Source organism: Jatropha curcas, chromosome 5, assembly GCF_041381405.1.
Source record: "Jatropha curcas cultivar XTBG-Jc1 chromosome 5, XTBG_Jcur_1.0, whole genome shotgun sequence".
Lineage (NCBI taxonomy): Eukaryota > Viridiplantae > Streptophyta > Magnoliopsida > Malpighiales > Euphorbiaceae > Jatropha > Jatropha curcas.
The window spans coordinates 18,167,302-18,178,338 of NC_143155.1; the positions used below are offsets into that span (position 1 = coordinate 18,167,302).

Genomic DNA, 11,037 nt, shown 5'->3' on the forward strand with positions numbered 1-11,037 from the left:
ATGAGCGCATAATAATGTATTTTCTGAATTACAATAATAGAACAGCTAATTTGGTTAAAACATACAGGTATAATTCTAATTTTCTCTTTATTTTATTTCCAACCAAATTAATTTTTTTTATTTTTTTAAAGGGAACCAATAACTAAATATTAATGAAAAATAAAAGAAATAAAGAGTGAATATAATAGCCACAGATAAGAGTCCTCACTTTTCTTATATCTTCCATAATCCTTTTTCGACAAACAAAAATTCCTTCACACGTATAAATTGCTCGTGATATTATGCAAACCATTCCGAACCGCAATTTTTGCGGTTAGTGAAATTTCTGTTGGAACCATATAGGGGCTTACAAAGACCAGTTTTTTCTCACTTTATATGAAGATCAAAATATCACCTGTACACAATCTAAGTTTCTTACTAACATATTTATTCTATCAGTCTTTTATCTCAACTCAAATAATTAATTCACCTGAAGACATACAAAAAGAGCACTTCCAAAGAAAATTCTTCGGGTAAAATTATATTATAGGTATGAATCAAGATATCCATATGTATGCCTTCTGTTATATTGTAGCAAACTTGCATAAGTCCGATCCCAAATTCCGATGTATAAGGATTCATCATCTGGACTTAGAGCCACTCCTGATATCTCACCAAAGAAATCTATCTCTTGCCGCCTTTTGTAATCGGCTCTGGTACTATACACATGAACAAAATCTGCAGGTTCAGCCACCACCATGAACTCACCATCTGACGAGAAGCGAATAGATCGAACAGCACCCAAGTTTCCCTTGAGAACTGAAATGGGCGACGACAAGTTTCTTATATCCCACACCCGGCAGGTCTTGTCCTGATTACCTGTGGCAAAAACATGTCCATCTGGATGCCATGCAGACGCAAAGGAATAATCTAGATGACCTTTGACAGTGGCTACAGTCTGCAAAGCCGTTAAACAAGATTCATATCAGCAAAATCAATCCCACTCCAAACATATTGTAATGTAGAATACAATTAAATCTACGTAGGGAAGTCCTTTAAAACTATGATCTAAAAAATGTCATACAGCATTTTGTGAAATACACTTGAGCATTCCATAAAGATAGTCCAGTTGACCTTTTGACGACCCAAATGAATTTTTTTCCATAGAAACTTTTTACATCAAGCCCTCATTTACCATGGTTTAAGAGCTACTTTCATTTGTACATTCCAAAAACAAATAACCCGGTAGACTCATGATTACCCAAAGAAGTTTACTCTCATCATATAAGCTAAGATTTCCTTTTTTACCCAAAGAAGTTTAGTCTCAATGTATAATTTTTTTTCTTTTTTCCATTTCTCTGTGTTGGGGCGGCAAAGTAGTTTAAGAATTTGCTCTCTCCCTTGATATTTGAACATTTCCCTCATCTTTTTATAGACAGCGAGTGAAATGAGGTCCCATCTCCTTTCTACAAGAACATACTATAATGACATTATGTCATCATTTGGTTTTAGGATAATTACAGTTCAGTGTTTGAACCTTTATTTTATTTAATCAAATGTTTGGAGACATTTCATTTCATTTGATGAATTGGATTAAAAACTATAATGGAAGATTTTATCCTATCCCTATACTCCATTCACTCTCTCAATTTCACCCTTCTCTCTTAATACATTCTTTCAAATTTCCAGTGGAATTTTCTTCGAAAACGAGAGAAATTTTGGTTATTTTAGATATAGGTAATAGAAGAGAGAGAAGAAAAAAGTAAGAAATAAAATGAAGCTAAAGTTCATTACAGTTTTGATTCTTGTGCAAACAAATTCTGAGTTCTAGGGAAGATATAATTGGCAGGAGATTTTTCTTTCCATGGCTTTTCTATCAAAGATTGAAGACCAGATAAAGGATTCTTGAAACAAGATATAAAATTGTATGAAATACTTAAAAAAATTACATACAAATAACCGAGAGAAAAAAGTAAATGAAAACAACTATTTTGATGAAAAACTAGTTGCATAAGAGCAGAAAGGTTTTACAAAGACTGATAATTTAAGAAAGAAAGAACTGGAGAAGCGAAATTTGTTCTCCGAATTTAGGATCTGCATTGAAGTGTCAAGTTTAGGAAGGGAAGAAATTAGATATTTAGAATGATAAAAGAGTAAATTTACTTCTAATAATATGAGCTTGTCACTCCAAAGTTCACAGCTAAAACTTCACAAAAATGTTCTTACTAGAGACCATAACATGGTTCGACCCACAAAACACTCTTGACCTTTACCTTGAGGGGACCAACACATTTTACCTGGCCTCATTTAAAAATTGCTGTACTTTTTACACTTGAGAAACCCAGGTATTCTGTCCTTGTTCATAAGACGCTCATTCTATTTTTACCTTGTCCACATTTCTAATTATCATTGTTTTCCTAGCACTAAAGTTTCCTGAAGGAAATTTGCTTTAGTCAACACTGCTTAACAGAATCAACATTAAACGAGTGACATAAATTTTTAGTTTTCCCATTTACTGAAGTGTGCTTGAGGTTTTAGGGTTTCAGAGCAAGGAAGAAAGTTAATAATCTTTGGCAGCAGTTTTCCCAAATGCAGCGAGTAAATAAGAAACATAATGCAAGGATTTCCAAAAAGCATCATTTCTCATCAAGTCAATTCCAAGTAAGATTTTAATTTAGGCTTCATTGTATGTTGTGCTCAGCTAACAGTTTTCTTAAAAATAACCTATTTAATTGATAATAGAGCAAGATTGAAGAGCTATTTTGTGTTAGTTTACTTTTTCTTTCTTTTTCCCTTTTCGAGGAGCATATCTTATTGTCCTCTTTACAGTTCTTCTCTGCATCGCTCCCAATTAGAGATTATCTACAAGGGCTCTATTTCGACTTTGTTGACAAAGAATCCAATTGGGGGCATTTTACATGAATTCTTTATAGCATCTGATGCAGTTTATCTGCCTCATCATCAGCAATAGCATAAGTTCCTTTGCAAGTTAAGTAGAAGCAGTAATATCTCAAAATGTCTAGTAATAGAACAGAGAAGAAAACAGGGGGTCGGGTGGGGGGTGGTGAGGATGGGAATCATACCTTTCCATTCTGCGCATCAACCAGCAATCCATCCAGGTGATCTCCAACAACAGCTATTAGTCTACCGTCAGGGCTCAATGACGTATGCTGCATCAGAGTAAATTAATTTAGCAATGAAGCTGGAAGTAGCAAAAGAGTTGTAGCAGCAAGGGCCAGCTAACAACTAAAAAAACATAATAATGGCATATCTAACCCATCTCATTAACTAACTGCTCCAAGCTAAAACAAATTGTGCAGGAATTTGAGCTCAATTCTCAAAATAATTAACTGGATGCAAAATTTAAATGCAATGTGTGGAAAAAGCATCTTCTACTTTGTTAATCTAAATGAAGTGATAAATGAAGTGAAGAATCTCAATTTTCCTAGTTCAACAGACCCTAATTTCAAACTGTTCCATTATTAAAGGTGAAAGATCAGTTGTTTTCAGTACTTTATTCAAACTGTTCCATTATTAAAGGTGAAAGATCAGTTGTTTCATCCCTAAAGTACTGAAAGAAGGGAAAATTAAAAAAAAAAAAAGGCAAAACCGATGATATGTTCATTGTATACTTGTATTAAGCGCAGAGGAGGGCTCACATTGACTGGCCAAGAGAAGCGAAAGTGATTCAGAAGCTGAAACTTCTCCATGTCATATTCTCTTACACCACAGTCATTATTGGATGCGATGAAATGGATTCCACCCCTGCAAAAGAGTTTGTACATCTAATTTTATTCTCTGGAACTGATTAATCATGCTTTGAAAATAAGAGACAGGAAATAATAACCCTACCTCAAGCTGTCATATATCTCAATAGCATTTGTGATGGCATTATCATCATATGTGGTGCGGGTACAAAAGCTAATGCCTTCTTTATCCAAATGCTGTAACAATAAACAAAATGCTATTTTTCAAGAAAACGAAATAATAGGAGAAATGAACACACAACAAAATGCACGCATGCCTTTTCTTTTTCTTTTTTTTTTTTTTTTCTCCTTTTTGGGAGGAGGAGGAGGGGGGAAGTGCTTGAAACAACAAGGGTAGAATTGAAACTATTTACTGATTAGTCTCCTCAATCCAAGCCCAAAAATAGATTGAAGAATTGAATCATTCATAAATAAAAACTATAAATAAAAAAATACAACAAAATAATAATAATAATAATAATAATAATAAAAGAAAGAAAGACAAAGCCTAGCAGAAGGAAATAATTGATTACATCTGTTGCACATCAGCCCCTGAACCCTTAAGGCAATTATTCTTCTTAAAAACTCTGGTTTGATCTTGGAAGTAATATTATTACAAGTAACAATATTTATAGCAACCATTAAGCATACACCAATCCCTGAATCATTATGACCACTATTGTTTTTAGGAATTCCGCGTGCAGTTTTAACTGTAGCAAATTTTCATTATTTTATCTTCTGGAGGAGGTTTAGTGTTGTGAATGTACAAACACATGAACATGCATGCATTTTGATTGGAGCAAGAAAGAGAGGGAAGCAGAATGCAAAAAGCAAGCTACATGCTTCAAACCGTCTATCAACCCAAATTAACAAGAAGCACAACAACTACTGCCATATATATACAGGGAAATAAAGGAAGATTGGATTTGTTTGTTAGAAATTAAATAAATCCAACAGAAAATGATAACATAAACAGGGTGATATTATTAACTACACTAAGCTATGAAAAGAGCACCAATACTCACTTTGCAAGTAAGCTCTCCTTGGAAGCCCCCTGCTACAAGAAAATTATCCTTGACTGCTAATGTGCTAATCTGAGTTTGGGTAAAACCTTCTAACAAACTCCCTGCATGTTTCTATATTAAAAACCAATTAAGATTAGCAACATATTTGTAAATGCTTATATATATATATATATATATATATATATATATATATATATATATATATATATATATATATATATATATATATATCAAAAAGAGAGAGAATGACCAATAAAGAAGCAAATAAAAGCACACTACAACAGAAAGTTTTTATAAATTGTAAACTTAACATGGAACTATAAAGAAGACATAATACCTCATTAGGTGCTACATGTCCTGCAAAATTGATAACCTCGGACAAATTGCTAGATAATGATGACCAGTGCATGACTGAATAATTAGACATGAGATAGACATCATGTTTTGTAGTAGCCCAAACCAAGTTCCTAAGCTGCATAGCCATTGGACACCAGAGAAAAAGAAACAGATTATCAAATTGGGTAATAGAATTTCCAAAGTACATCAAAACCAACAATTAAAAACCAAGCTGAGAAAAATTGAAAATTCAATTATTAAAAGAACGTAGACACAACATATAATCACATATAGCATTCATAGAGTCTACAAACCTGAAAATGAAGAATTGTGGGCTTAACCAATCTAGTATTAAGGAAGAATTCGTAGTAGTTCCCTCCCTTCTCCATTTGTTTGCACTCCTAAAAGATTATGTATGTAATTAAAAATAAATAAATAAATAATCACCAAATTTCAAAACCAACCAATTTAATACGTAGTAGGAAAGATAGCAATTAAAAATAGTATTAAACAAAAGTAACAAACCTTATCCACAGCTTGACCAGATAAAGGAATGTTCTCATAATTCTTGTACTGTTCAAGCCTTGTCAATCTGTACTTATCCCTAGTTATATTCAATCTCTCCCATGGAATTCCTTGTATGTCTTTCCCATCCCTAGCTTGGGCAGAAGATGTATCAGTGACCTTGGTAAGCTGCTTAGAATTCAATTCCAATAATTCATTATTGTAATCACAACCATCAGTTAGATATTAAAAATCAAATCAAAACTAACAATAACTTAAAAATAAATAAACAAACAAACCATGTCATATTCATCTGCTTCCATTTCTACACTGTCTTGTCCTCCATAATTATTTTCATCTTCCATTTGGTCGATTTCATCTCCCATTTCTCCTTCCTCCGCCATGAAATCGAATTCGCCTAAATGCTGGTAAGACATTCTACCTTGCAAATCTGCAACATATATAATACACACAATAAAAAAAAAAAAAAAAAGAAATTAACTAAAAAGTACAAATTCTGCCATTTCTGACTAGATATTCATTAGGAAAATCAAAAAATAAATTAAAAAAAATACTGCAACAAACTTCATAAGTTTCTACAGATGGACAAGAAACCAAAATTGGAAAATACAAGTCCGATGCTGAAAAAATTGAAAGAAAAAACAGAATAAAAACTCAATTGAAAGGAAAATCAAAAATTACAAAAACGAAGAAATGAGTGCTTACTGTTTATTCAATGCGAGCAGAAAGAGAGTAACCAGTAATGAGTGAAAGGAAGAGTCTGGGGTTTAGAAAATATTGATGTCGGCAAAACCAACTGTCCTTTATTGATTGCAAGAGCACGCAACCATCTTTTTATGTGTTTTTACCCGTTTTATGTAAATTTTTATTCATTAAATGACAGAGAAAGAGGAAAGCACAAAGAGGAGATGAGAACATTTATCATAGCTCTAGCCTCTAGATGTGAAAGCGGACCTACTTATTACGATTACGTGGCATGCCATTACCAGAGCATGTGATCAGTTTCCTTCGTTTTGTTTATTAATTATTTATTAGTATATCTTTTAGAATTTCTACGGCTGATTTTTCTGTCTTCTTCTTCTTGATTTTTTGCCTCTCATTCTATTTTCTTTTAATTCCGAAAATATAATTTGAGTGTCTGAAATTCTATTTGGAATAATGGCGAATCCCATAACACAACTTTGCTCGGCGGGATAAAAAAGATTAAGATTTTATCTATTAGGCCACTTGAATTTTTAAATTTATTTAAACGGATTAAAAAATTTATATTTGATTTTTTAAATTAATTTAATCCCTAATTTTTTATTATATTTATAATATGAGAATCTTTATATAAACATTTAGTAAAATAATTGAAATTCATGAATTTCTCTTTTTGAATAAATTAAAATTATACTGCATATTTTATAAATTAAAGTGTGTTAGAAGAAATGTTGCTTGTGTGGATTTTAAAATTTTATTCAAAAGAGTTGAAAAAAGTTTGGTGCAGTTGTTCCTTTTTAATTAAATTAATTCATTAATTTGTAAAAATCAAAATAGATTCATAGATTATATTGTCTAGAAAAGTTATATCTGATATTTTTAATTATTTTAAACAAGTTTGAAAGGTTAAATTGACCTAAAAAGTCAAAGCTGACATTTTCGTCATGCTAAATAAATTCATGAGTCATATTAATCTTTATTCAAATTCTTTTTAGTGTCTAAATGAAAATATCCTAATTAATTATCTGATTAGCAATTTTAGTAATAGTACAACTAAATGAGTTTAGTTTTAATTTCTTGTTGAAAAATCAAAATGAACTATTTTACTTAATGTCATGACCCGTTTCCATGGGCCGAATCGGCAGATGGGCCCAGATAAGTTTAAGACCCCCGAGGCTCGTAGTAAACCTGAAACACTAAAATCTACTATCTCAATATAAATTTCAAACATTCAGTCCATATTCTAAGAAAAATAAACCTCAAGAGTTTATTATACCTCGACCCAAATTTATCATCTTCAACGTTCTACAGTTCGAGCCCAATTTACAATACATCACATTTCTAATATGGGCTCACAGAATTATTTCATATATGTTAACACACGACTAAATGTATGTAAATTCTACAACTGCAGAGTCACTAACTGTTAAATATATATAGATTTTTATACATATAGTTACATAACAAAATAATTATTGAACTAGGGAAATTTCTTTCTAGCCCTGCGGCGAAGAAACATAGCTTAACCGAATTAAAGAGAAACTAACTTCCTGAAAAATTAAACAAGACATATGAGTCTTCTACGGAGTAATAATTATTGCACAACACACGCATTCACACAAATGTGTAAATATATCAATCTAGTCATCCGACTAGTTATATGCTCACGCAGCTAGTCATACAAATGGCATATCACCAACACTCACAGTTATTAACATCTTCACATAATCACATCACATGGAAATTGGTCTGTGGCGTCACCGAAACCCCCCAATGAGCTGTCCTCACACATGGCCCATCCTCTCATAACGTGTGCACTAGGGAGCCGATCCCCCATACATGGCCGACTGGTCTAATCCTCACTTGACCAGCCCTCTCATTGTTTTTTCATTCTCTCTTTTCTTTTCCATACCAACAGGAGGCCACCCTGCAGTTTATCCATATTATCCATATCATATCATCAGGTGCACACGGGGGCGCCGATCTCCTATACGGCCAATGGTCTCGTAGACCGCCCTCACAAACCCATAGTGACCCACTTCATTCCAACTCCACACAAACATGGCAAAACATTGTCACATCACAACTAATCAAGCATTGCAATTAGATGTAGACATATTAATCAATTAAACATCGTAATGCAATGCACAATTAGACATCCATATTCAAATGCAAATAAATAAATAAATAGTATTAACAACAAACAATAATAATAAAATAAATAATAATAATAATAATAAACAATAACGATGAAAATAGATAAATAATTAAATAAATAATAAATACTAATGATAATAATAATATAAGTAGAGATAAAGAATTAATTTAATTAAACCTATTAATTATATTATTAATTAAGACTAGCCTAGGTGCTATCAAAATTTCGACAGAACCTCCCCTAAAATTTGATTAAACCACAATTCAACAATATAATACCAAAGCCTATCCGTCGGGCAATTCACATCAACTCATCCCGTCCGCCATAACCTTATTTATCAATCATTCTATTACTCAATTCACACAGCTCATTCATCGGGCAGTCAATTCAATCAATCCATTCACTTTAGGCTACATCGTCATCCATCACTGACACACACATATGCACTTAATAACTCCCAACCAACTAATTAATGAGTCATATTAGCCTTCGAACACATTCAATGATATTAATAAGTGTTCTATATTTGATTACCAAATAACTAGACATTTATAATAAAATTTGATTTGCCAAGTTAAATACAGGTACTCTCACTGATACTTTCTATATTATACTTACTCGTCTAAGTCTTAGATTTTAATTTCCCCCCTAACAATATTTTAATCAAATTCCTAAGTCAACCAACATAATTATTAACTAATATTAAATTTTCTAATTATAACTAATATTCATGAAATGTATTTAGTAATATTCAAAATTGATTGTTTCTAACAATATGCCCCAAACTAATTCTTAACAAAAATTATATCTAACTAATTATTTGTTAGAATTCAATTTATTCAACTATAAATTTTAGAATTGGAATTTATAGTGAAAATGAGAAAATAGGTCTTAGGGCATACCGATTGAGAATCGGACTAGAATTCCACGATCCGCGCCAAAAGAAGGTCATTCTATCTCTCGAGGCCTCGCCGGAGTGTCGCCGGTGGGTCACCGGACCGCCGCCTCCGTGCACGGTGGCCGGGAAGTTGTGGATGCCCAGAATTGAACCACGAGCATACCATCCGACTCGAAATTCTCTAAAGAGTCCATTTCTGGTGTTAGTTTAGTACGACTGGTCCCCTAGTTGGCCGAAACGAGCTCGACAGCCGCCCCTCACCACCGTTCATGGTGGTTTCAACATTTGAGCTTCGTTGTCGGATTTGACAGAGAGAAAACAGACGTATAGGTGAGGGGAGTCGATCGGTTCTCACCCTTCGCGTCGAAGTTATTGGAAACGGCGAGAAATCGCCGGACTTTGAAGAGGAGGGGCTATCGATGAAAACGGGTCCAATACGCGTCAAAGAAGACAGCTTTCGCGTGATTGGAGGCCGGAAACATGACCAGCTGCTCCAGACAAGTCGACCGCCACCTCGTTCTCGCCGAGCAGTGGCCGAAAACGGGGGAAAAGAGGAGACATTGCTGCCGGCGTTACGCGCTTAGAAAAGAAGAAGAAGAAAGGAAAAAAAGAAAGAAAGTAGGTCGGTTTCTAGATCATTCCGGTTCGAATCAAATCGATTTGGTCTGATTCAATGATTTGGCTCGATTTTTGTTCGGTTTGCAGACTTTTCACTTGGTTTTCAGGTTATTCGTGTGATTTTCAAAAAATCAATTTGATTTCTGGGTCTGGTTCAATTTATTTTTATTATTTTAGTTAGGTTCCGTAACATTTACTCCATTTACTCAATAATAATAAAAATATTAATAGGAATGATATTTGATTTTAGGATAATTAATTTATATATATTCATAATAGATTAATTGCTGGAGTTTCATATTATTTCTCGAAAATTTTAATTGTTCTCAAATCAAAAATTCTGACAATATATTTGGGCAAGGGCCCAACTCGCAAAACTTTAGACTGAAATTAAGATTGTTTGGTGTTTATAGGCTATATAGTTGAAAATCGAGATTTTTGATTTAATAAAATTTTTGAAAGTTTCAAAAATAAAAATTTGGGGTATTTCACTTAATTACTTTATTTTTTATTTTTCTAAATTGTTATCTTTTGTTATTTATTTTTCTCTCTTTCTTTTAATATTATTTTAAAATTGAAAGAAAATTGGAAGGAATTTCTGAAATTTTTTATTAAAGAGAAAAGACATCAAATAATAAAAATAAAAAATAAAAAAAATTTAAGAAATGAGAAATATGATTAAATTAGGTGACAAATAAAAACCAACAATAGAACAAATGACAATTGGAAGTGAACTCCTAACTGTTAGACTAACACTAAAACAAGCCACATTTGCAAGGACATGTGTTGTCTTGTTTGCTTGCTATCAATTCAAGCTAATGACACAATATTAGTTTCCATTAAGAGTTTCCTACAGTCCTCTACTAAAGCTATGCATGGATCTTGGAAAACCAAACCAAATCACAGAACCTACAATATTGAATCGAAAAATATGAAATATAAAAAAAACTGCAAGAGTTTCCTTTAAATTTAGACTTAAGTAGAAAAAATTTTACAATGTAAACAATATTTCAAAATTTACCACAATACTTCCATAATTGCTACTACTTA

At 32.6% G+C, this 11,037-nt stretch overlaps 1 protein-coding gene across 3 annotated transcripts; it reads right to left on the reverse strand.

Annotated features, from left to right (window-relative positions):
- Positions 1-279: 279 nt before the first annotated feature.
- On the reverse strand, positions 280-6,503 carry LOC105634350 (putative WD repeat-containing protein C2A9.03). 3 transcript variants are annotated; one of them, XM_089721861.1, is made up of 11 exons: positions 6,317-6,503; positions 6,176-6,231; positions 5,890-6,041; positions 5,612-5,779; positions 5,401-5,487; positions 5,088-5,222; positions 4,751-4,861; positions 3,832-3,923; positions 3,639-3,744; positions 3,063-3,149; positions 280-937 (listed from the first exon to the last, which is right to left on the reverse strand). In XM_089721861.1, exons 3-11 carry the CDS (start codon positions 6,025-6,027, stop codon positions 524-526), a joined length of 1,338 nt encoding a protein of 445 aa, XP_089577987.1. In that variant the 5' UTR covers positions 6,028-6,041; positions 6,176-6,231; positions 6,317-6,503; the 3' UTR covers positions 280-523. The 3 variants fall into 3 exon arrangements, with proteins under 3 accessions (XP_089577987.1, XP_089577988.1, XP_089577986.1); XM_089721862.1 differs by having other exon boundaries at positions 6,166-6,231; XM_089721860.1 differs by lacking the exon at positions 6,176-6,231 and having other exon boundaries at positions 6,317-6,502.
- Between the last annotated feature and the right edge of the window lie 4,534 nt (positions 6,504-11,037).